This window comes from Myotis yumanensis, unplaced genomic scaffold (genome assembly GCF_028538775.1).
Source record: "Myotis yumanensis isolate MYYU_CA2020_CCGP unplaced genomic scaffold, mMyoYum1.0.hap1 SCAF_18, whole genome shotgun sequence".
NCBI lineage: Eukaryota > Metazoa > Chordata > Mammalia > Chiroptera > Vespertilionidae > Myotis > Myotis yumanensis.
Window position 1 is genome coordinate 12,105,300 of NW_027223769.1, and position 25,712 is coordinate 12,131,011.

Consider the following 25,712-nt stretch of genomic DNA (forward strand, 5'->3'; position numbering starts at 1 on the left):
AGGGGAGACTACCTGGATTATCCTGGGGAACCCTAACTGCAATCACAAGTGTCCTTATAAGAGGAGGAAGAGGGAAATTTGGCTTAGATAGAAGAGGAGAGGAACATGGAGAAGGAGGCAGAGACCCGAGTGATGTGGCCACAAGCCAAGGAATGCCTGGAGCCCCCAGGAGCTGGGAAAGCAGGAAGGACCCTCCCCTAGGACAATGGTTGAGGGGCAGCACAAGCGTGTCTTTCTTAGCTCCCCTGGGCCCCTCGTGAATAATGCATTCAGGGCGAGCTCACCAGGGTGGTCAACCACACAGCCTCCTTTCCAGGCTGCGAGGCAGCAGACGGCCCCCTCTTCAATATCCAGCTGCTCTGATTCCCACCTCGGGTGGAAAAGCTGTTTCTTCTGGAGAAGTTTCCTTGACGTGAGTGTGCTTTATGATTCTTAGCTGAGAGCTGCAGCTCACAAGCTAGGAGAACTTTTCCATGCTGGGTCACACTGCGGCAAAGGGATGTGGCATGAAAACCACCAGGTCCCAGTAGCAGCGGGCCGGGTTCCGGGGCTGCGCGACCTCAAGCAGGTCACTCTCCGGCCTGCGAAACTGTTCATTTGTGACCTGGCCCACAGGTCTTAAATGCGGACCCCACATCATAATCAGCTGGGTACACCCAGTGACACTCCTAGCGCCGGCCCTGGCCCTGAACCGGGGGGTGAGAATCCCAGAGGGGTAGCAGCTGAACCAGGAGCTAGAGGGGGGTCTTGAAGTGGGGCCCCGGCCAGCAGCAGCACCACCACCAGGTACGTGTTGAAATGCAGATTCCCAGGTCCGCCCGAGACCTGCCCAGTGGAAACCCCTCCGCTCCTGATTATAACTGTGTAACTGCCACCGTTTACCTCAGTCTCCAGGGAACTCTGAGGCTCTGGCTGAGAGGCACTGGGCAGGTGGTTTCAGAAGGGCTGGTCGGACTTGCACCTAAAGCCGATGTTAATCATTTCATCTGGTTTCTTCTTTGTAGTGTTCGTATAGATGATTAATGAGGGCAAAAGATGGATTATTAACGGTGAAATTCCAGGCATGTGGGTGGGGTTCAGGAACACTGTTTTCTCAAACCGCCCTGTGGACGGCCACCTCTGTGCCACCTGTTCACTCTACTCAGCAAACATGTGTTAGAATCCACCGTGTGTCTGGGGGTAAAGTGTGATGAGCTGACGAAGCCCCTGTCCTTGGGGAGGGAGGAAAGACAAGGAACATGACACAAAAGCCCAATCTGATCACTGCGAGCGACATCAGAGGGGCCAGGAGCAGCCGCCGGGTCCAGGTCCCAGGCGGGTCCCAGGACATGAACAGGGGCAGGGATGAGGCTGGAAACGTTCCACAGAGGGTGCTCATAGGAGCCACGTGCACAGCGAGTGAAGGAGGCCGGCCTGGGCAGAGCACAGGCGGGCTGGCTTGTGGTTGGGCCCGAGGCCTCAGCTGAGGGCTCTGAAGCTGGGACACAGCACAGAGGCAAGAAGGCCGGGCACTTACCTTGTCATGCACCAGCCGCTTCTCCAGGCTGCCCCGGGGAAGGCGTAATTGTGGGAACACAGCAGTTTCCAAAGGGGGCTCAGCTGTAGCCATCAGCCCCTCCCTCCACCTGGGTGTACCGGCAGATTAGTTCTCTGTTGCTGTGTAACTGCGTCTGAAAACGACAATGGTCATTAACTCTCTCAGCCTCGGTGGGTCGGGAATTTGGGTGTGGCTTGACTGGCTGGCTCTGGCACGGGGTCTCTCACGCTGGGGTCATCAGAAGGCTGGACTGGGGCTGCAGGCCCCACTTCGGAGGCGGCCCCCTCACGGGGCTGTTGGCTGGGCCTCAGTGCCTCTCCCTGTGGGACATCACACAGGAGCGCGGCCACGGGAGGCAAGGCTCACCGAGAGCAGTTTGGGGCCACCTCCCTGAGAGGAGGCCTCTCCCAGCCCTGGGGGCGTCTGCATACCACAGGGCAGCACCACATCATCCACTCTCCAGAAAGCCTTCCGCGGATGAGACCCTTGAACGGAGGTTGTCCAGGCTGGCGGAGGACGGGAGGAGCCCAGGATGTCTCCACATCAGTAACTTGGCCCTGAAGCTTCCTCGTCCTAAGCACTCCCTTGCCCGCAGTCTTGTACGACAGTCTTCACAGTAAAAGAGCGCCGGCTCCTCGTCACACAGGAGGATTTGGCATGACCAGGAAGCTCACTCCCCAGCACTGCCTCCCTCGCCCCCCTTCTCTACTCCCCCCACCCGAGGTTCCACACTGATAGCAGAGCCAGCCGGACGGTGTGAACTCTAACCTGGAAGCGTCCTTGCCTTGTCGCTGCTCGTCTCCCATCCTGCCGTTGGCGGCCGTTTCCATAAGCACACGTGGAATGATAAACAGTCGGTGCCACTGCGGACCCCAGCCCCGGGGCTGCACTGTACCTCCCAACTGCGGCAGCCCAGCCTTTCCAGGCAGAGCGCCCTCCTCGGGGCCGGGCCAGGAAGGGCGAGCCAGATGTGCTGACAGTTGGACATGTTGGTGAGCCCTCCATCCCGGGGGGTAGTATTATTCTAATGACAAAGGTGCTGAATTTGGAAACTATGCACTATCACTGCCCTTGTTTTACGGATGAGAAGAGTGAGTCTCGGGGCCTAAGACGCTCGTCCACAGCCTTGCAGCACTAGGCCGGGCCCTGGGTCCATCTGTGTTCACAGAACCCCCCTTCCCCTTGAGCCACTTCAGGTTGGAACTCGCAACACACAAGCTCAGTTCCAAGGGGAAATGCAGACCACAGGCCAGAATAAGCTGAGTACTGACTTGGTTCTAAATCTAGACAGTCAGCTTTCCGGATGCCCAGAGCGGAGAAAAGAGCGTCTGGGAGCCTGGGGGACCTTCAGGATGCGCTGTCCCCCAAACAGGCTGTACAACAGGCCCACTTGGATGGGAGCCACCGTGACTGATCCGGTCTCTCACTCCACTTTCTGCCTGTGAGCCAGGTAAACGGCTCTGCTACCGCTCCTCGCTCCCAGCCCCGTCCTATCCTGTCCTGTCCTGTCCTGACTACTGGGGAGGCCTCCTCACCAGGCCGTGCGCCCTGCAGTCTGTTCCCTGTGCCTCACGCTTCACTCTGCTTGGGGACTGGAGGAGCTGAATTAAAACCCCCAAAGATGCACACATGTCCCAGCCCCCAGAGCCTGCGACTCTGGCCTTCTTTAGGAAAAGGGTCTTTGCAGGTGTGATTAGTTAAGGATCACAAGACGAGATCATTCTGGATTTAGGATGGGCCCCAAATGTAATGACTGGTGTCCTTGTAAGAGAAGGACAGAGGGAGGACAAAGACACAGGGAGAGGCCATGTGAGGACAGGGGCAGGGACTGGAGGGATGCAGCAGCAAACCAAGAACACCTGGGGCCCCAGGAGCTGGAGGCAGGAGGCAGGATCCTCCCCGGAGCCTTCGGAGGGAGCGGGACCCTGCCCACACCTTGATTTCAGACATCTGGCCTCCAGAACCGGGAGGGACTACTTTTCTGTTGCCAGCCCCTGGATTGTGGTAACTTGTGGCAGCCCCGGGAGCTTAGACAGCGTCCAGCCTCCTTGGGCAGGAGGGGTCAGCTGAAATGCCTGCTGGGCATTCTGGGTTCAGCCTCTTAAAGAGCAGCAAGCAGGAGACGCCGGGGAAGGGGCATCAGACGTTGTGGGGCCCCGTCAGCGCTTGGCAGGATTTGGCTGAAACAGGCACATCCTGGTAATGTTGATTTCTTGGCACATTTTCGTGGATAAACAATGATTTGAGCCAATAAGACTGGAGCTTGGTATGGTGGGAGGTGCTCACCAGTGCCCTCTCCCTCCTCAGCTCATCATCCACACAGACCCTGCACACACACACACACACACACACACACACACACACACACACTGCTCTTTATTTCTAGGAACCCGTGCAGTGACATCTTGTGCAGGTCGTGTTCTAAAAAGGAAGAAATGGAATCATTTTCCTATCTTAACAGCAAAACTCACTGAAGCTGTTCACACAGTAACTGGGCCCTGCTAACTTTCCAGACCTTCTCTGTCCTTGTCCTCTCATTTTAGCCTTATCATGGCCTCCCAACCCAAATGGTGCAGGAGGCACCCTACCCATCTCTACGGCAGCATGGATGCTGGGGAAGGGAGGGCTGGCCTAAGGCCACAGTTCCTCCATAACAGGGCCTGCTCTGCCCAAACCGCGCTGGCACTCACCAGTGGGACAGGCAGCCGGACAGGAGAGCCCAGTGCTGGGTCTCTCTGTCCCCTTCACACCGGCCCAGCTGACTCGGAGTGGCTGGGTCTCCCCATCAGAAATGACTTCATAAGCTGAGGGACTCAGGCCTCATTTCTTCTTACAGAAAGGGGAGCAAAAATGCCAGGAAAAGAAGTCCTCTCTCCTCCACTCTCATTCGTCTCCAAATGATACCAAAAGGTGGTGCGGAGGAACCCTGGGGTCAGTGAGCCTGCACTAGGGTCCTGGCTCTTAGCTGATGACCTCCTGAGTCACTGCATGGGTTTCCTATGGCTGCTGTAACAAATTTATTTTCTCACAGTGGGCCCTGTGAGGCTAAAATCAAGGAGGCAGCAGGGTTGTGCTCCCGCCAAAGTCTCCAGGGGACTCTGCTCCTGCCCATGTGGCTTCTGGTGGCTGCCCTGACCCGTGGCTTGTGTGTGGCTACACTGCTCTAGCCTCTGCCTCTGACGCCGTGTGGCCTCCTTCTCTTCTGTCTGTGCCAAATCTCCCTCCACCTCCCTTTTATGATGACCCTGTGATTACTTTGGGCCCACCTGGACAGTCCAGAAAGATCTCCCCATCTCAAGTCCCTTAACTGAATTGTACCTGCAAAGTCCATTTGCCATGTAAGGTCACATATCCCCAGGTTCTCAGGATTAGGATGTGGACAACTTTGGGGGCCATTTTCCAGCTTACCACAGTCACTTACCTTAAACGGGAGTGATAAACCTGGCCTCGTGGGCCTGAGAGGGCAGAGACCCTACAGCCATGTGCCCCCTGAGGGCCTGGTAAAGGTCAACAAGGGCAGTGGGAGTGGTGACTGACCTGAGCCCAAGCACTGCCACATCAAGAGCTGGTGGCCATCAAGTGTCCACTCTCAGGGCTGGTAGAGCCACCCCACCCCCTGGCCTGCTCAGGTTAAATACCCACCTCTCGGGACCAGGAGAAGCCTTGGGCCAGTTCAGCCCGCCTGCCCACAGAGCAATGAGATGGTGGATGACATTCCAACTCAACACTCATGAAGAGGAACTTCTGGTCAACCCAGATATGGAGAGACTGACCATACTTTCTTCTCTCTGGTCATGTTTGCTCTCAAAAAATGGATCTTTCGCAAGAAACGAGTTAAATAGGAGGTTGCAAACAAAGGAGATAAGTAAGGTTGCCGGGGTCCAACCCCAGCATGTCCAGGGGTCCCCAAAGGTGTGGACGGAGTCGGTGAAGAAGGAATGACATGGAAACAGCCTTCAGTTGATCAGCAGCCTAGCCAGGATCTCTAGCCAAGTTCTGTGTCCATGTTCTCTCGCTAGGTTCTGTAGTCAGGTTCTGTTGCAAGGTTCTCTAGCCAGGTTCTCCAGCCAGGTTCGGTCACCAGGTTCTTTAGCCAGGTTCTATCCAGGTTCTTTTGCCATGTTCTGTCTAGGTTCTCCAGTGAAGTTCTGTAGCCAGGTTCTGTCCAGGATCTTTTGCCATGTTCTCTGGCTAGGTTCTGGTTAGGATCTGATGTTTATTGTCTTGTTACATCCGTATTTATACCAGCCGATTTTAATCCTGTCAATTTCTATTACAAAGGTTAGGGCGTTTCTCATCTCCATTCCAGGGAGTAAAGATTATGTAGCTTAACTACCCGCCTGGCACTTAGTTAAGGGGTTGTATCCCCTCCCTAACCTCAGGGAAAGATCCCCACCTGGGGAAACAACCTTTCTCGGAGAGGTGACCTTGGTTAAAACACATGGCGCTAAAGGGAGCAAACATATTAAGAACAGTATGCTATATATGCCAGGTCCATTGAAACATATGCTGTGCAGATGTTTCTTCTCTGCAGCGACTGTGTCAAGCAGCAAGGATGGACCGGCTCCCGACATAAGGTGACAATGAAGAAAGTTCTAGAATTTTGGCAGCAGAGTCCAGACACCCTACTCCCTTGGGAAAGTACACAGGGTTCTTCCCATTAGGCAACCAATCTCATTGTGAGAGTTTATTGTATTCAACTCATTCTCTGTTGGAAGAAAATTCCTCCGGGAGCCCCTATCAGCCAAGGACTGTTTGTTAATTATGAGCAGGGGAGGTGCAGGGGGCAGGGCAGTGCAGGGGAGGAGGATGGGCTTGCAATTCCTGTGAATGCACTGACTTCAGAGGTGTGGGCCATGTGGTGGGAGGCTGGAGCCCAGCCCTCAGTGCTGGCACCCATCCATACTGACTCCCACTGCGAGACCCACTGGCCAAGAAGGAAATGCATTGTGCTGGCCCAAATATTGCCAGATGTGACGAGGCAGTGGATTCTGGTTTTTAAATCCTCGATTACACAGAGGTGGCTGACCTGGGGCATGACTTCTTCCTAGACTTCCTGAAACCAGCTTGCTGGGCCTCTGCACAGACCCCACCTCACTGAAATGTGGCCTGGTACTGCACAGCTGGGTCTAAAGATGTGTCCTTCAGTCCACACACACACACACACACACACACACACACAGGAGTTGGTGTAAGTACTTGTCCTCTCAGTGTGCCTCAGTCCTGACTTCTGGGCTCCAGTAACTTTTTCCTTCTTAGCAAATTTGCACCAGACACCACCACATAGCTCACTTCCTATTACCCCATTCCCCAGTCCATGGCAGACATCACTAATCAATCACCCAAATCCCAAACTCTTGTGGAGAGTGTCCAGCCAGGAGCCCCTTCATGAGAGGGTCTCAAGGGAAGCGCTCCACAGAAGAACAGCACCCACCCAGTGAGCGGTGACTGCCTCCTTCTAGAGCAGCAGTTCTCAACCTGTGGGTCGGGACCCCTTTGGCAGTCGAATGGCCCTTTCACAGGGGTCGCCTAAGACCATCCTGCATATCAGATATTTACATTACGATTCATAACAGTAGCAACATTACAGTTATGAAGTAGCAACGAAAATAATTTTATGGTTGGGTCACAACATGAGGAACTGTATTTAAAGGGCCAGAAGGTTGAGAACCACTGTTCTAGAGTCATGTAAGGGAAGGTGGGAGTGGGGAAAATGAGGCTCCCCTGGAAACTGCCAACCCCAGGCTGCCTGAGGGCACTCTGAGCACCCGAAGGCCTCTCCATGCTCAGGACTCTAGAGTTGGAGGCAAGCCACACCTTCTTCTGCAGAGCCTTTGGACACTCGCAAATCTGGAGACCATTTCAAGAAAAAACAAAACCATGAATAGGTGCCTTTGCCCCAAGCCAGGCAGCTTCCCTCCTTCTGGAGTCACAGCCACAAGGCACAGGCCCTGGGACACAAAACCCAGGGGACAGGATCCCAGCAACAAATGTGGGAACAAATACACGGTCCCGGCAGCTCCTCGTTTCTGTCTTTTTAGCCAAAACCAAGCTCCAGGTCTGGAAGGACTGTCCTCCGTGTCCAATGGGAATGACAGACAGCATTTTCCAATCTGGAAGCCTGACCATAGCGGGGACAGACGGGACCAACGCCATAGGGCGGTCAGGGAGCCTGGGTTCTTAGCGGTCCACACTGGAGCGGGTAATCCTGCCAATGTTTTCAACAACCAAAAAGCCACTTCCGCCCTCTCTCCCATTACAGCTCAGGCCGCGGAAGGCATGAGGAATCGCCAACACATGGCAATAACTCACCACAATTTCGCATCAAGCCAGATTTTTACACAAAGCATAATGACACTGGGGAGAACTGGAACTTCTGAATCGGCCCTGGCGAACCCCATCCATTTCCCTTGCTGTCCCGTCTTTCAAGTCCCCTCCAAGCATCCCTGTTAACAATGCGGCCACCATCCTTCCCAGCTATGAAGCTCAAGGCCCAGGGCTGACGGCCAATCCTCCGCCCCCACCGGGTGAGAGCTTTGGGTTGAGCTAGCATGTTATGGAAGAACCTTCCCAGAGAGTTTCAGGAAGTTTATGTGCGGAAACCCCGATTGTCACTTTCGTTCATTGCCCAACTGTATAATGGAAAACAGACATGTCAATAAGCACCAGGAAGAGACCTGCTTTGAAAACTTGCTCAGATGAAGCTGCTGTGAGGCTCACACACACTGTAAAAGCGCTTATTATCGGTACGGCATGCTTAAGGCAGCTTGTGTACAACTGCAAGCTGCTGATCCCCAATTCTGCTCCTGGTCAGTTGAGGGGACCCAGCCCTGCCTCCATGCTCGGTCGGAAAAGCCATAATGAGATGCACATTTAGCAAAAAAGTATAGCTAATCGGGTTTGTTCGTGGCATATCCTAACCCGGGTGCTGAGAAACAAGCCTGTCACCAGGGACATGTCACAAAAAGGAAAGAATAAATCAGTAATTGATAGAAAACCTTAATGAGGAGGAAGCACTGATTGCGTCAGATCAAAGACAGCAGACAGATCGCTATTCCTACCAAATGAATCTGCTTCTGAGCTCCTGCATTTGGTCTAACACTCGGACTTTTCAACGGGAAAACAGAATGCTTTGTTTTGCTTACAGATATTCCCAGACTGCATTTGTCACATAATTTCATGGCAAGTCTGAATGCATTAATAATAATTTAAAAATACACATTGCCCAATAACATCACATCCAAACTCCTAAAGAAAGCACTTAATTTCCGATGTCCCGGCTGGTGCCGGAGCCGGCTCCCAAGCTAGGGAGCCTGCACTTACCCTGGAGGCAGCGGTGGGTGTCTGCCGTGTGTCCTGCTGTGTGGCGTGTGGCGGGTCTGCTATGTATGCGTCCTCCCTGACTGCATTGGCCCAGGTGCCCGCAGTAGCCGCAGGGCGCTGACTCTGCTCTCCTGGACTGGCTCGTGCTCAGCGGGGAAGTTTCAAGTTCCAGGCAGTCTGGGATTCCCTCTCCCCTCGCACACACTTAACCCTGCTTTTGCCTGGTTAAGAGGGATCTGAGTGAAATCAGCCTGGCGCGCTTGGGGACCCTGACTGGCTGTGCTTGGGAGCAAAGAACCAACTCTTGGTCTCCATCTGGCTTCCTTCCTGCTTTCTCCTTAATAAACTGGAGCATGTGGGGAAGATGCTAGAAGATGCTTCTCTGCAAGGCTTTCTGGTTTTCTTAACCCACTGGACTCTTGCTCCCCTGAAGGAGTCCTCCCTAGGGATGACCAGCCTGCTGGTCTCAGGATGACAAGTGCCCTTTGCGGGGCTCCTTTTCAGGGCCACCTTGGGGGAGTTTAGGGCTCAGCTCTCACCCTTGGGCTCAGGGAGGGTGGGGGCACTGGGGAGAAGCCAGCTGGTAAATTCCAGCCCACTCCCAACTGTCTGCAGATGCTCAGCCTGTCTCCTTCCTTCCGGAGTCCCAGTGTCTATAACATGTAAATAGCACCACTGATCAATAAACTCTGAGAAGTGATTTGCGTGCCCAGTGGAGGCCCAGTGGATTGCCAAACATCTGAGCCCACCTCTCCTCTGAGCCCTCACACACCCCTTTGCCCCTGAGTTACCCATTCTGTCCGCTTACCAAGGCGTCCTCGGCTCTCATGAGCTACAGGGAAACTGAGCCATGAGAGCTTGGCATGCTGTCATTCACCCCAGAAGTAGGCACTGAGCTCCTACCATGCACTAGCTGGGGGTTCCATGGTGGATGTAGGAAGAGATGACAGCAATGACACACACTCTCTCACACATGCTCACTCACATGTGCACGCACTTACACACCCTCACTCACACACTCACACATACACTCACACATGCTCACTCACATAGGTGCACACACCCATGCATGCACACCCATGCATGCACACACACAATCTCATTCTTGCTCCTCTCTAACTGCGTTGACCGCTTGAGGCCAGCATTAGTATGTTTTCCGGTCACACGAGAGTCACACAACCCTCCCAAAGAGTCCCTGGGGTCTCAGATATTCTCTCTTCTTAACCAAGACACCTTCAAGAAATAGGTGTCAGTAGCCATTCGCTTGGGAGACTGAAAAGACATGTCCCCAATCTCAGTTCTGATTCCTAGTTCCAGAAATGACACCCCAAAATTCCAGCCCTTGGAGACAAATCTTTGGGTCCTCTTTCAGTGGGCTGATGGAGGAAAAGAGAGACCCCCTCAGCTCCCACACCACGTGGTCCAGACTGACTGCAGCCAGCTGCCTGGAATCAGATGGGACTTCACCACTTACTTGGCTGTGCCATTAAGGCAAGTGGCTTAACCTCTCTGAGCTTCAGTGTATGCATTGCTAAAATTCAGATAACAGTACCCCTCTCACGGGGATGATGTTCAGGATTAAATACTTTAAAACATGTAGTTTTCTTGGAAGTGTTATTACTGAAACTCATATCAGAGATGCCATCATCCCCTGGTCCCATCACAGGGCTTCCTGGGAAGGTCTGGGGGCTGGGGCTGGAGCCCAGAGAGGCAGGCGCAGGCACTCACGCCTGTGACTGCAGCCAATTTGATGTGTATCTGTGGCCCTGAAAATGCTGTTAACCTTTGCCACGGTCATTCTCTGGAATCTCAAGAAGAAATCCAAGACGACAAATTAGGAGACATTGTGAAATGGGTCAGCAGCAGCCCACTCCACAGGGTTTAAATATAAATGCATATTTAGATATGAGCACTTTATATTTTATAATTGATAAAATAAAATATTCAAAATGGAGGACCAGTGCATTAAAATATAATCATTAGAAGTTTTAAATCATCTTAATTGATGTCTGAGGAGCAAAGCCTTGTGTCTGGGGTGGGAGTGTGGAGTAAAGACTGAATTGGCTACAGCACCCCACACGTTCAACTTGGGGACGTCTGCATGGTAGGATTATGGGTGGTCTTTATCTTGTTTTTCTGCTTTTCTGTCTTATTGACGTTTTCTACAATGAGCATGGATTTCTCTTATTACCAAAACCCAGACATTTTATAAAATAAAAAAGCCAATTCTGACCTGTTCCTCATTTTCAGTCATCGATTCTTCCTTTGCAATGTCTTTCTCATTATTTCCAATTTCCTGTCTCAGTTCTTCTCTGCCAGGCAGAATATGTCCCACCAGCCACCTCTGGCTTCCCAGACAAACCCCCTTGCCCACTGCCTGGGGCCACCTGCCCACAGTGACCCAGCCCACGATCACATTCTCCCTCCCAACAATCTGGGGTTACCAGTATCACTGTGCCCAATTCACAGATAGGAACAGTGAGGCTCAGAGAGGATAAGTGACTTGCCCAAGTCATTCAGCTAGCAGGTGGTAGGGCTGGGACTTGAACCATTTCACACCAAAGCCCTTAGCCATCCTGGAAGGCGAGACATTCCAGACCATGAGGCGTAGTTGGAAAGATGCCAAATTTGACCTGCTGTTTCCGTTTCAGGGTTTGTCTGGGTGCTGCTCTTCAGTGTCCTGGCCTCACGACTCACATCCCAGTCGTCTCAAGTGTCACCATCACAGTTAGCATCTGGTGGGCAATGATGGTGTGCAAAGCCCCAGAGGGAATGAATTCATAATCCACTTACTCACTGCGAGCAATGGGGACCCGGCCATGAATGAGCGACAAGTTCCCTGCTCTCCGGAGCTCACACTGTACCGAGAGCAGATGAATCAAAAGGCACACAGATGAGGAGCAGGGAAACATCGGATGTGCTGAGTGCTGTGCGTCCAGGCAGAATTCCAACAGGGCCTCTATTTCAGGGGGTGACCAGAAAGGCCCCTCTGAGGAAGGGACGGGAGGGTCCCATGCCAAGTTTGGGACCTGGGATGGTCAGGTTTACGTGTTGGCTCAGCCAGGCTGTCGTCTCGGTGATTCAATCAAACGCTTACCTGGGTGTTGCTGTGAAGGTATTTGTGGACACGGTTAACCTCTGTGTCAGACTTCCGGTAACGAAGACCACCACCTTCCGTAATGTGTGGGCCGCACCACTCAGCTGAAAGACTTTGGGAGAAAAACTGAGGTTTCCACGAGGAAGGAGGAAGTCTGCCTCTGGACAGCAGTGTGGGCTCCTGGTGCTTCCAGCCCTACCCCATGAACAGGCTCGCCAGGCCCACAATCGTGGGAGTCAATTCCCTAAAACAAGTTCCTTAGATATGTAAAGCCTCCTATTGGCTCTGTCTCTCCATACAAGATGGAAACTTTGTCTGAGTCCTGGGACTCCATTGTCCGAAGGAGCCGCAGGAGATACTAACACATGGACTTCTCTAGTGTGCTTCCTTCTTAATGAGGTTTTGTACAGCTGGGAAACTGCAAGGCAGGTAACAAGCGGTTAACTACGGTGCTTGTGGCCATTTCTCTTTAAAAGCCAGGCTGGGCATCCTGCCCTCCACAGCACCATGGCACTTTTTCCTGTGGCAAAATGTGATTAAATATAAACCATTTCAGGTTAGACCACCATTTCCAGAAACATAATTTCCTAAGTTGTGGACTGCCAGTACTTGTTGGATTCTACTTTTTAACCAAGAGCTATTTTGTAAACAAGGTCTGAAAAAACTTTATAAGCGTGACGCTGTAGATTTAAACCAGTGGTTCCACTGTAGCTGCACATTCGCCGGGGGAGGTTGGTGTGAGAGGACCCGATCCAATCCAGACAACTGAGCCCGTCACATGACAGCCTCACCAGAAAGTTGGAGATGAAGACAGTGCTGACCTCCCTTCTACATCCATTTGTTGAAAGAGCAAAGGAGCGACAGAAAGCATATTCAAGTACCAAGAGTTATGCTGTTTTCATTAATTTATTATAATTAGAATAAGGCCCTTTACAAATCACAGCTTCATTGTGATGTAACTCACATACCATACGTTCCACTGACATAAGTGTGCGGTTCACAGCTTTTGGTCTTGCACCACTGCTATAGGATGCGAAGGCCCCTCTGACACCTGAGAGGGTATTGTCAGACCTCGATGGGGCAGGAGTTAACTGGGGACTAGCACCACGAACTTCCAGCTGAGAAAGGGCTGGTGGCAGCAGCTGACAGACGGGGGCTGGGCCACCTGGGCAGGGGATTCGGGAGAATCGTTTCACTCCCTTAGGATGGAGTGAAGGCTGGCAGCCTGTCCTGAGAGGCCTCGGCACCAGTCAGAACCCGCTTCCTGACTCCCGAGCAAGCTGGCCCACGTTCCTTCCCATGTTCTCTTACTCGGGCACCAGGAGGGCCCTTTACTTTCAAGGCAAGATGTTGGAGATGGGGGGCCCTGGGGCCTAGGGCACCCATCCAGCCCTGTGGGGTGGGGAGAAAGGTCAGAGCTTGGGGATCTGATCCTGCCTCGTGGAAACCTGCCCTCAGTGCTATGGCTCCAGCCAGGCCGTTCTGCTGCCCAACGAGAAAGGAGGGTGGGATCCTACAGGCCAGAGCACAGTAGTCGGTTGAGCAAATAGTGATCTCTCAGGATGGGAGACAGACTCGGCCCTGCCCAGGCGCCTCAACAAAGGAAATGGGCCAGAGTCAGGAGTGTTTTCCCTTCTGGTTGACACATCCAGGTGGAGACAGGCACACCTGCAGCAGCAGAGGGAAGGCAGGGCCGGCGAACACTGACTCACTGGACGTGTCGATTGGGACTTGAATCTCTCTGCCCCTCCCTTGCTCCCCAGCAGGGGTGGGGAACTTGTTTAATGCCAAGGGCCATCTGGATATCTATAACATCATTTTTGGGCCATACAAAATTATCAAAAACTAGCCTGCTATACTTGGTTAAACATTTACTTAACTCACCCCTAATGCCCTGGCAGGGCCAGAGCCAGTGGTCGCCAAACTGCGGCTCGTGAGCCACATGCAGCTCTTTGGCCCCTTCAGTGTGGCTCTTCCACAAAATACCAACTTCTGCGCATGGGCCACGAAGTTTCAATTGCACTGTACGTGCGCACCTGCACGTGGTATTTTGTGGAAGAGCCACACTCAAGGGGCCAAAGAGCCGCATGTGGCTCACGAGCCGCGGTTTGCCAACCATGGGGCCAGACCAAATGATTTCTCGGGACTTCTACGGCCTGGGGGCCAGATGTTCCCCACCCCTGCTCTACAGCAAGTCCAATGAGCAGAAGGCACTGCCAGGCCACAAGCAAGGGGGTAGGGGTGTCTTCTGGAGTGAAGCTGGGGGCTCTAACATGACCCCAGCAAACAAGGAGTCTGGCCCCCCAGGGACACAGGGTGGAGCGTTCTCTCTTTCTGCACTGTCCTGGAGCCAAGTCCAAGCTGTTCTGCCAAAACATTCTCTCCTCTCACCTCCACAGGCTTCCCTGGAGAACTAACCACCCTGCCCTCCAACCCGGCCCTCAGTCAGGAGTCAAGAATTCGGTGGCTGACGCCCAAGCCACGGGTCAAGGAACCATTCTCTCATTGATGCACAGGAAGGGTTTTCAACTTTTGCTCTTATAAAGAGCACAGCAAAGGCTAGAAATCTGTTCAGAGAGCCTCAATGGCAAATTGAGTTCTGCCGCTCATCTAGGTTTCCCGGTGAGCCAGTGCTCCCTCCATCAAATTTCACGCTTGAGGGAGATGCTTCTTCCGGGCCTGGAATCCTGCTCTGGATCGAGTGAAGAATGCTGTACATCAATGAAGTGAAAACACAGATCGCTTGACAAGGGAAGGAAGCCAGCCAGTGGCTGATTGGGGAAAACTCACTGGCAGATAAAGATGGATAAAGTGTGTGAGCGAGTGAATGCATTTGTGCGGGTGTACATTTGTGTGAGTGTGGACTCACATACACACATTTATCTGTACACACACGCACATACACTCACGCTCACACTCACGCCCTGTTCTGGTCACTGGGAGGGCTGGATCTGGACACCAGGAGCAGGAGCACCCGCAGCACCCAGATCGTGGTTTCTAAATACCATCTTCCTCTAACAGTGACCAGGATTCCTTGGAGAGACAGCCGATTCCAGTCTGAGCAGGAAAAATACCAGATGCTTCTGGAACATCTTGACACATCAGATGGCTGGGAAGCCATCAGGAGCCTGGGCACCGTCAATGCCCGGAGAGCCAGCTGGACGGGGCGTACTGAGAGCAACAGATTACACCCTGTTGAAAAAAATTGTAAATCATGAGTTCATACTCAGACAAAGACAAACAAGTGAAAGTTTGGGGAAGCATGAGATGTTTATGTGATTTTCAAGGACTTTTCTACAAAATACTTATCTATATATATAAAAGGTTAAGTGACCGACTGACCGGCTGGTACATAAAACCTGCACTGGCAATTTAAAAATAAACGTTGACTTGCACACTTCTATTATAGAGAAAGAGCGAAAATGATATTAAAATAATATATTATATATACTACCAGAGACCTGAAGCATGAAAATTCATGCAAGTGTAGGCCTTCCTTCCCACAGCTGTGGGCACCAGTTTCTCTCCGGCAACCTGGGACCCGGGCTTCCCTCCAGCTGCAGGAAGGCACCGGGGACCCAGGCAATTCCGCTCTGGCCCCGGCTTTGTCCAGAAAGACATCCGGTCTAATTAGCATACTACCCGTTTATTATTATAGATTTTGAAATGTAATTTTTTGCAGTAACGTAATTACCACACGAATCTTTCTTCTACTTAATTTTGTTTCAATGTGTATGAATCCATGCACCTGGCCACTAGTTTATAATAAAGAGGGAAAGTCACTTTACAGGGGAGAGGCCTAGCAGACATCATGTTAATTAAACAATCAATGTTCACATGGCCAGTAATGAGACAAATTAAAAATTTACCCCATCCCCCATGGACGCACAGAGAGGCACAGCTCCACTTCCTGCCATTCCTACCCAACTGGAATCTCATCTCCAGGAGACACCAGACCTGGTGTGAAACCAAGTGCCAAGGTGGAGCACGTGGGAACAGATGAGAAAGTTGCAGAGACTAAAGGAGGTGGGATCGAAGCTGTGTGTGACAATCCTGTGCCAAGCACAGATGGACCCTCTGCTCCCCAGCCAGGCTGGGACGGGCTCAGATGGACTGTGTCTCTTTCTGATTCTGACTCACACAGGTTTGTGGAAGGCCTGTGTCTGAAGGGGACACAAACCAACATGCTGGGCTGTGGAGATGGTGGCTGGCTCCCACCCTACGCCGCATTTCCTGCACACTGGTAGTGCTCTCTGTGGGCACTCCCTCGCCTTTGCGTGGAGCTGCTGTCTCATCCATGTGTCCCTGGGTGTGAAGGCTGGTCCTTCCACTCCTCACCTCTGCTCATTTCTCCGCTGCCTCTCCTGATCTGAGCAACCCCCCTCCCTCCTTCCTCTCCCCCCCCCCCCCCCCATACCGTATGTGGCACATTCTGCTGCCTGGAGTTTCACCCCAGAGGGGTCCCAGGGCTGGGGGAACGATCAGGACTTCCCAGGGAGAGGGTCACTGAAGAGGAACCCCTAGGGCCATGGGTCTCAGCAAGGCCCCAAGAGACAGGCATGTCCCTTGTACCCTGAGCATCCACAGGAGGTCCCTGACCCAGTCCATCCACTGCCCACGCCTCCAGTAAATGCTGCATTACAGATGCCAGGGTGAGAACACCCCTTGGGCCAGGGCGTCCCTCCACACACTTCTCCCCTCTGCCCTTTTATGTTACTCTACTGTCACCCCCACATAAGGATAGGAAGCCAGCTGGGCCCTGAGGGTGCCTGGCCTTGCTGGGGAAATGGAGGCCTTTATTTTATTTTATTAAATATATTTTTATTGATTTCAGAGAGGGAGGAGGAGAGATAGAAACATCAATGATGAGAGAGCATCATTGATCGGCTGCCTCCTGCATGCCCCCCTACTGGGGATCAAGCCTGCAACTCGGGCATGTGCCCTTGACCGGAATCGAACCAGGGACCCTTCAGACCGCAGGCCAATGCTCTATCCACTGAACCAAACCAGCTAGGGCGAAATGGGAGCCTTTAGTGCACCCCCCTCCCTCCCTTTTCCTCACACCAACTCCTGCACCAGCAGGCCCTACCTCCACCCAGTAGGTGCCAGTTGCACCCCCTCTCCAATGTGACAAACAAAAATATCTTCAGACATTGACCAATGTCCTATGGGAGGAAGAGAGCCCACCCTTGTCCACAGTTACCCGCAAAGCTCCAGCTCTGTGGCTTATTGGCAAAAAGACTCCACCAGCTGAGTGGGGAGGCGGTGGGGGCTGGGGCCTGGGAGCTCCAGGCATCCAGGCAAGTCCCCTGGGCCTGTGGGGGCCTGGTCCCAGCTGGCTGGTGAGAGAAGCATGAGAAGAAAGCAAACTTCATTGGGGACACAAGAGGTCTATCTGCAGAGTTTGTGATAAACTCCAGCAGAGCCCAAATACAGGCTTTCCTTGTCATCAGTAGCCCACAGCCTGAGTCAGCTACGCCCACAGCACTGAGATCGTTCTTGAAAACCCCAATCACAGACGAGGTAAAAGCTGGAGGAAGTGAGTGAGAGGGAGCTGGTTGGCTGTGATAAGCAAGGGGGCTCAGGGGGTTCTGGGGCTGCCCCAGGCCTATGGCCAGCATGAGGTCCTCCCTTAGGTATGCTGCCCTGGGCCCAGCAAAGGGAGCCTGGGAGTCCATGGAGAAGCCTTGACTCACACCCACTCAACCTGGCTGGGAGCCAGGGGCCCCTGTGTGATCACACCCGGAGGGCCTCACAGGGAGCAGTCAGCAGCCGGGGCAGCGAGGGAGCAAGGCCTCATGGCTCACCTCCTCCTGACAGCCTGGTGGCCCGAGCAAGGCTGGAAGGACATGGTCAAATAGAGCTATCTGAAGTCCATGTTTAAGCCAGACCAGCCCATGGGCAGGCAAGTGCTGGGCAAGGATCTCCAGGAGGCCTTCTGGGTCCATTTCCCATGGCAGGCAGGGCCAAGAGGGCAGCACAGGCCTGTCCAGGGGAGAGGCTGCTGCTTGTCCCCCCCAAAAAGGGGCCCCAGCTCTGGGGTTCAGATCCGCTCAGGGTTCAGGCAGTGGTGACGCGTGGCTTGTGAGCAGAGGGGTCAGAGGGATGGCGCACAGGAACCAAGCTGGCAATCAGACCTCTGCCCACACTCCAGTCCACATCAGTGGCCCTTCTCCTTGGGCCCTTCCGCCACCCAGCTCTCCCAATCTTTCTCTCTGAGAAAACAGGGAGTTGGTGACAAGATGGAGAACAAATTCAGGTTTTGTGGGGACTACGGCTTATGTAATTTGGGAGGATATTTTCAAGAAAAGCAATACAAAATCACAGATACCAGACTCGGCACAATGGTGAATGCTCAGCTACTGCTCTCTGGGTGCCCTGAGGATGATTTGATGATCACATGATAACTGACTTGGGAAACTGGAATTATTCTGCCCAGAGGCTGCGATACCAGCCACAGACCTCTCCCACTGTCTTGGGCCAAATCGGCAATAGTCTACCTTTCCTTGAAAGTTTTGCTCACTCCTTTCATCATATGCTAATCCTATTTTTTAAGCCCCATAAGACATTATTTTCCTTATAGTTTCAGTTTTTAGACTACGCACACATTTACCACTTTCTCTGCTCTCCTTTCCTTCCGCATCTCAGGTCTTCCATCTGGGATCACTTTCCCTTTGACAAAAGTATAGTCTTTAAAACTTCTTTTAGTGCTTGTCTGCTGGTGGCAAACTTTTCTCTTTTGTGTGTTTTATTAAAAAAAAAAGTGTAAATTGAAGAATGACAGAGATAAGCTGCAACCATAGCACTCCTCTTACAACGTGAGTGCCCTCAAAAACACAAGGACGCCAGGCTCTTCCTCCCAGGAGGCCCACACTACGCACATGCTACTCATCCGTGTGACTGCGGGAGCGACAATGTGTTTGCTCACTTCCATGGCTGTTCCGTATCCCGTGGGATGAGTCGACTGTGAAGAGTTGTCCTTTCTGCCCTGGCGGGTGTACTCAATGGTTAGAACACCAGCCCACGCACTGAAGGGTCACAGGTTTGATCCCCAGTCAAGGGCACACACCTGGAATGCAGGTTTGTCCCCAGCCCCCTTCAGGCGCGTGAGGGAGGCAATCAATCGATGTGTCTCTCTCGCATTGGTGCTTCTCTCTCTCTCTCCTCCCTCCTTCCACTCTAAAAAATCAACAGAAAAAACATCCAAATATCTGGTGAGGCTTAACAACAACAACAAAAAAGAATTGCTCATTCTGCTAGTGATGGGCATCTGAGGATTTCCCGTTGGGGCTCACAATCCGCTGCTGGGGCCGTCCTGGCGTGTCTTCAGAAGCACACGTGCCGTGTTCTTTTGGACAGAGCCCGGGAGGCTGTTGGACGATCATGTGCATGTGCTCACTTCGGCAGGAGGCGCCTCACTGTTTCCTCAGTGGTTTTATTAATTCCCCCTCCCTTTAAGGCAGCGGTTCTCAACCTGTGGGTCGTGACCCCTTTAAATACATCCTGCATATCAGATATTTACATTACGATTCATAACAGTAGCAAAATTACAGTTATGAAGTAGCAACGAAAATAATTTTATGGTTGGGGGTCACCACAACATGAGGAACTGTATTAAAGGGTCGCGGCATTAGGAAGGTTGAGAACCACTGCAAGGCATAGGAGGCCCCCGAGTTCACCTACCTCAGTATCGTTAGTCTTTTAAATCTTAGCCATTCAGAAAGTGTCTCGTGGTGGTTTTGATTTGATCAGTGAGGTTGAGCCACCTTTTCAGATATTTATTGACCATTTTGAGATCTTTTCGTGTTACATGTTTGTTCATGTGTTCATGCCTTTTGCCTTTTGGGGGGTGAAGTGGAGGACAAAAATTAATTAACCATTAAATAATTCAGCAGTAACAAATGAATGAGAGTTACAATCCTCATTTCTGAAAATGACCAGGACGGCTTTCCCTCCTCCATCTCCATTCCTTCTTTTGCGGGCTTCCTGGCAGCACACCTGTGCTTGGTCCATCTACACATGGAGTTGTGTATCTGTATTACCTTACAGGTAATAAAAACCTGATTACCTCTCATAAATAAGTCCTTTATTGGCTAAAAGGATAGCAAATACCCATCCCACTCTGGCTTGATTTTCTGTCCTCATTTACTAATGCTGTCTCTGATGAACCAAAGTTCTCAATCAGAATGAACGCCAATTTGCCAGTCTTTTCCTTTATAGTCAGTACTTTTTTTTTTAAATCCTCATCTGAGGAGTGAGGATCTTTTTTCCATTGATTTTTTAAGAGAGAGTGGAAGGGAGGGGGGAGGGGGAAAAGAGAGAGAAACACCTACGTGAGAGAGATACATCAATTGGTTGCCTCCTGCTCATGCCCCGACTGGGACTAGGAATCGAACCTGCAACCCTTTAGTCTGTGGGCCGATACTCCAGCCACTGAGCAAAACTGGCTTGGTCTATAGTCAGTCCTTCTGCATGCAGTTTAAAACACCTTTGCTAACTCCAAGGCCATGAAGAAATCTTAGTTTCTCCTAAAAAATTTGTTTCCTTTCACAGTTTGCTCTGTAACTGATTTTGTGTAACTTATGAGATGGGGATTCATAATTGTTTCCTTTACAAATATCTAGTTGACCTGGAACCACTTATTAGCAACAGTGCCCTTCCTCACTGAGCTGCAGTGTCTCCTGCATCGCCCACCAGAAAGCTGCATGAGGGGGTCTGTTTTCAGGCTCCAAATCCTGCCCATTGCCCTCTGGACAGAATGATTCTCACACTAACACTGCTTTGCTTTCTAGGAGCACGTCAGTCCTCCAAAGTCGTCCATAGTCTTCAGCACCATCTTCACTATTCTTGGTCTTTTGCATTTTTCAAATACATTACAGAATAAGTATGTCAATTTCTAGAAAAATCGGTGCTTGAATTTCGGTTGGAATAGCACTGAATCCACCATTTAGAGAAGAATTGACCTTTTTACAATATTAAGGCTTGCAATCCACAAACATGCCCTACACTTACATTTCTTAGGTTTTCTTCACTTTTCTTCAATAAAATTTCACAGCTTTCTGTCTCAGCTATCTTTTGTTAGATTATTTCTATGTGGAAGTGTCTGGAAGGTTATCATAAATAAAATTTATACGTGATCATTATTGTTTGTTTCTGATATTTAGAAATACAACTGATTGGCCAATGTTGAGCATGAGTCCAGCAATCTTGCAAAAATCACTCATTGCTTTTAATATTTTGCTTTTGGATTTCTTTGGCTTTTCTTTATAAATAACCATATCATCTGCAAAAAAAATGAGTTTCATTTCTGGCTTTTCAAATCTTATACCTTTAAATCTTTTATGGCTAGGTTCTGTGGTGCAGTGCCAAGCAGAAGTGGCGTTGGGCAACCATCCTTGGCTCAGTCCCAGCTCAGGGAAAAGCTTTTGCTATTTCACAGTTATGTGGGATGTTTGTCAAAGATTCTTTATTTGATCAGATTAGGGAAGTTCCTTTCCATTCCTGGTTTGCTAACAGCTCTATTAATCATGAATGGGTGTGGAGTTGTACAAATGATTTTTCTGCATTTATTGAAATGATCATGTAGTTTATTTCTTTGTTGATGAGATGAACACATTTGTTACTTTTTAAAAATATTACACAAAACTTGAATTCCTGAGGCCGACCCAACTTGTCCATGACATATTATCACTCAATATCACTGAATCCGCTTGCTCATACTTTGCTTAGGATTGTCTGGGATTTTCAAAAGAAACACTGTCCTATAACTTTCTTTCTCTCTCCTTTTTTTTTGTAACATACTTCTCAGGTTTAGATGTCAAGGTTATGTTGCTTCATAAAACAAGATGGGACATGAACCTCTTTTTTTGTTGTTGTTCTGTGGAAGAGTTTATAACAGGTTGCTGTTCTTTCTTAAACATTTCAAACATTTAACTTCAGTGAAGTCATCTGAGCCTGGAGTTTCTCTTGTGACAAGATTTTAAATTATAGGTTAAGATTACTTGAAGACAGACACTATGAAGAGTGACCTCAGCAAAATGGCAGAATAGGAGTTTCTGGTGCTCAGCCGCTCCCAGAAACATTAATTTGAACAGCTATCCATGCATGGAAATGCCTACAGAAGAGCTAAAGATTCCATGTGAGAGGTTACAGCTCCTGGGTTAAGCCCAGATAAGAAAAGACACACTGAAGAGGGTAGAAAAAACAGTTTCATGTTGTCACCCCTCCCCCCAGGCCCAGGCAGCCCAGCACAGACAGACACCCTCCACAAAGGGAGTATCCAACTTTACCATGGACTCCAGGGTGAGCTCATAGGTGCCAGGTTTGTCTCAGTGAACCTAGATTCCAGGCCCAACCCTGTGGACCCAAGCACCAGACCTGCTCACCTGCTGACCCAGGCACCAGGGTGGCTACCCAAGAACTCCACTCAGGTTCCTGGATGGGCAAAGTGGTGTAGGACTTTCCCTGCCACAGTCAGTCTGTGAAGACTGGAAGAGGTGCCTACTTCTTCAAATGTGCAACATTTGAAGAATCATGAATAATCAAAGAAAACTGATACCACAAAAGGAAGCTAATAAGAACTCCAATGACTGACTCTAAGAAATACAGCTCTATGAAGTATCTGAAAAGAATTCAGAATAACCTATTAAAGGAATTCAGTGAACTAAATACACACACAGATAGCTAATTAAACAAAATTAGGAAAATGAACAAAATGACAAGTTCAATAAAGAAACAACAAAAAAACACATGTTTTTATAAAAAACATAACTTACAGAAATCCTAGAGTTAAATAAGATGTCTGAAATGAAGAATCTGAGAGAGAGCACTTCAATAGCAGACTGGATAAGCAGAAGAATTAGTGAACTAGAAGACAGGCCATTTGAATTATCCAGAAAGAGGAGCAAGAAGAAAAGGAATAAAGGAAACCTAAATGAATTATGGGATATCATTAAAAGAAAAAAATACTAGATATTATGGAAGTGCCAGAAGGAGGAGGGAGAAAGGGGCAGAGAGCTTATTTAAAAAAAATAGTGGCTGAGAACTTCTCATATCTGGGGAGAGATTTAGATCTCCAAGTTCATAAAGCTCATTGATTCTTCTCGCTCTGCCAAATTTCAACCCAAAATGATTTTCAGCAGGACACATTATAATAAAACTGTTTAAAATCAAAGATAGAGTTTTAAAAGGAACAAGAGGAAAAAAATTCTCACAGACAGGGGAGCCCCAGAAGGCTATAAGTACATTTCTCAGCAGAAACTATGGAGGCCAGGAGAGAGTCAGGTGATGTATTATTCAAAGTGCTGAAAGGAAGAAGCTGCTAGAAGAATACCTGGCAAAGTTGTCCTTCAGACATGGAAGAGAGACAAAGGCTTTCCTAAACAAATAAAAACGGAGGGAGTTCATCACCACTAGACCTGTCTTATAAAAATGCTAAAGCAGTTCTTCAAGCTGAAATAAAAGGACACTAAATAGTAACATAAAAACAGATGAAAATAAAAATTTTACACTGGTAAAGGTAAGCATATAGTCAAATTCAGAATACTCTAATACAATGGTGTGTTAATCACTTAACTCTGGTGTAAAAATTAAAAGACAAAATTATTAAAAATAAGTACAGTTACAATAATTTGTTAATGGATACAGAATACAAAATGATATAAACAGCAACATTGAAAACAAAAAAAATTGAGAGCAAGGAAATAAAAGTGTAGTAAGGTTTTTGTATGAGATCAAAGTGGTTATCAGCTTTGAAAAGACTGTTATATTTATAAGGTGTTTTATGTAAGTCTCATGGTAACCACAAAGCAAAAACCTACAGAAGATACACAAAAGATCAAAAGAAGAGAATCAAAACATACCACTACAGAAAATCATCAACTCACAAAAGAAGATAGTGAAAGAGGAAGAAAAATAAACAATGAAATAGCCAAAAACAATAATATGGCATTATTAAGTCATTACCTATCAATAACTACTTTAAATGTAAAGAAGTAAAATCTCCAATACAAAAAGGCATCAAGTGGCTGAATGGATTAAAAAAAACCACACCTTAATTGTATGCTGTCTACAAAGCGACTCATTTCAGCTTTAAGGATACATAGGCTCAAAAGGAAAGGATGGAAAATATATGGAATGAAAATGGAAAAGAAAAGGCAGCAGGGGTGGCATGGACTTTAAGTCAAAAACTGTAACAAGAGACAAAGGTCATTATATAATGACTAGAGGCCCAATGCACGAAATTCATGCAAGAGTAGGCCTTCTTTCTCCTTGCTGCCTGCACCTACTTTCCTCTGGCACCCAGGACCCGGGCTTCCCTCGCAGGCCCGGCTTCATCAGGAAGGTTGTCCGGAAGGATGTCCGATTTAATTAGCATATTACGCTTTTATTATTATAGACTACAGGTCCGGTGCACGAAATTCTTGCACTGGGGCGGGGGGGGGGGGGGGGAGGGGAGGTTCCCTCAGCCTGGCCTGCACCCTCTCACAGTCCAGAAGCCCTCAGGGGATGTCCGACTGATGGCTTAGGCCCGCTCCCCATGGGAGGCGGACATCCTTAGCGCTGCCACAGAGGCAGGAGAAGCTCCCGCCACCGCCGCTGCGCTCACCAGCCATGAGCCCGGCTTCTGGCTGAGCAGCACTCCCCCTGTGGGAGGGCACTGACCACCAGGGGACAGCTCCTGCATTGAGTGGGATTGGGCCGAAACGGGCTCTCCGACATCCCCCAAGGGGTTCCAGAATGCGAGAGGATGCAGGCCAGGCCAAGGGTCCCCACCAGTGCATGATTAGAGCCAGGGAGGGATGCAGGAGGTTGGCCAGCCGGGGAGGAACCGCGGGAGGGCTCCAGGGCGTGTATGGCCCATATCACTCAGTCCCTATTGGCTGGACCCCAGCCGCAGGCTAACCCCCCGGTCAGAGCGTCTGCCCCCTGGTAGTCAGTGCATGTCATAGCGAGTGGTTGAGCGGCCTTAGCATATCATTAGCATATTATGCTTTGATTGGTTGAACGGCCGACCAGACAACCGGACACTTAGCGTATTAGGTTTTTATTATATAGGATAAAGGGGTTAATTCAGCAAGAGGATATAACAAATGTAAATGTACACTGAGTGGCCAGATTATTATGACCAGTCCATCAGTACTTCATTGACACTTCCAAAAATACTGAATATTGAAAACTTCCTAAGCAAATACTCTCAAGATTTTATTATTATTGTTATTTGCATAACTAATTCAATTCATTGTACTGATGGGGTGGTCATAATAATCTGGCCAGTCATAATAATCTGGCCACTCAGTATATATATTGCTCATAGTGCTGGTTTCTGAAAAGAAAGACACAACTAGCAAACCTTTAGCTAGACTAAGAAAAAGAGAGAGAAGACACAAATACATATAATCATAAATGAGAGAAAACATTACAACTGATTCAATAGAAATACAAAGGATCATAAGGGATGACTATGAACAATCATACACCAACAAACTAAACAAGAAGAAATGGCTGGAAAATTCCTAGAAACAAGACTGAATCAAGAAGAAATAGTCCAGCCAGTGTGGCTCAGTAGTTGAGCATCAACCCATGAACCAGGAGGTCACAGTTCAATTCCTGGTCAGGGCACATGCCCAGGTTGCAGGCTCAATCCCCAATAGAAGGAGTGCAGAAGGCAGCCAATCAATGATTCTCTCTCACCATTGATTTTTCTATTTCTCTCTCTCCCTCTCTCAGAAATCAATAAAACCTTTTTTTTAAAAG

General features: G+C 49.8%; 1 protein-coding gene across 1 annotated transcript in view; it reads right to left on the reverse strand.

The window, feature by feature from the left end:
* Positions 1 to 15,072: 15,072 nt before the first annotated feature.
* BANP (BTG3 associated nuclear protein) overlaps positions 15,073 to 25,712 on the reverse strand; it is a 147,117-nt gene continuing 136,477 nt past the window's right edge. The window contains exon 13 of the mRNA XM_070399007.1: positions 15,073 to 15,149. Coding sequence (XP_070255108.1) covers positions 15,096 to 15,149 — 54 coding nt within the window. The 3' untranslated portion in view covers positions 15,073 to 15,095. The remainder of the gene's footprint in view (positions 15,150 to 25,712) is intronic.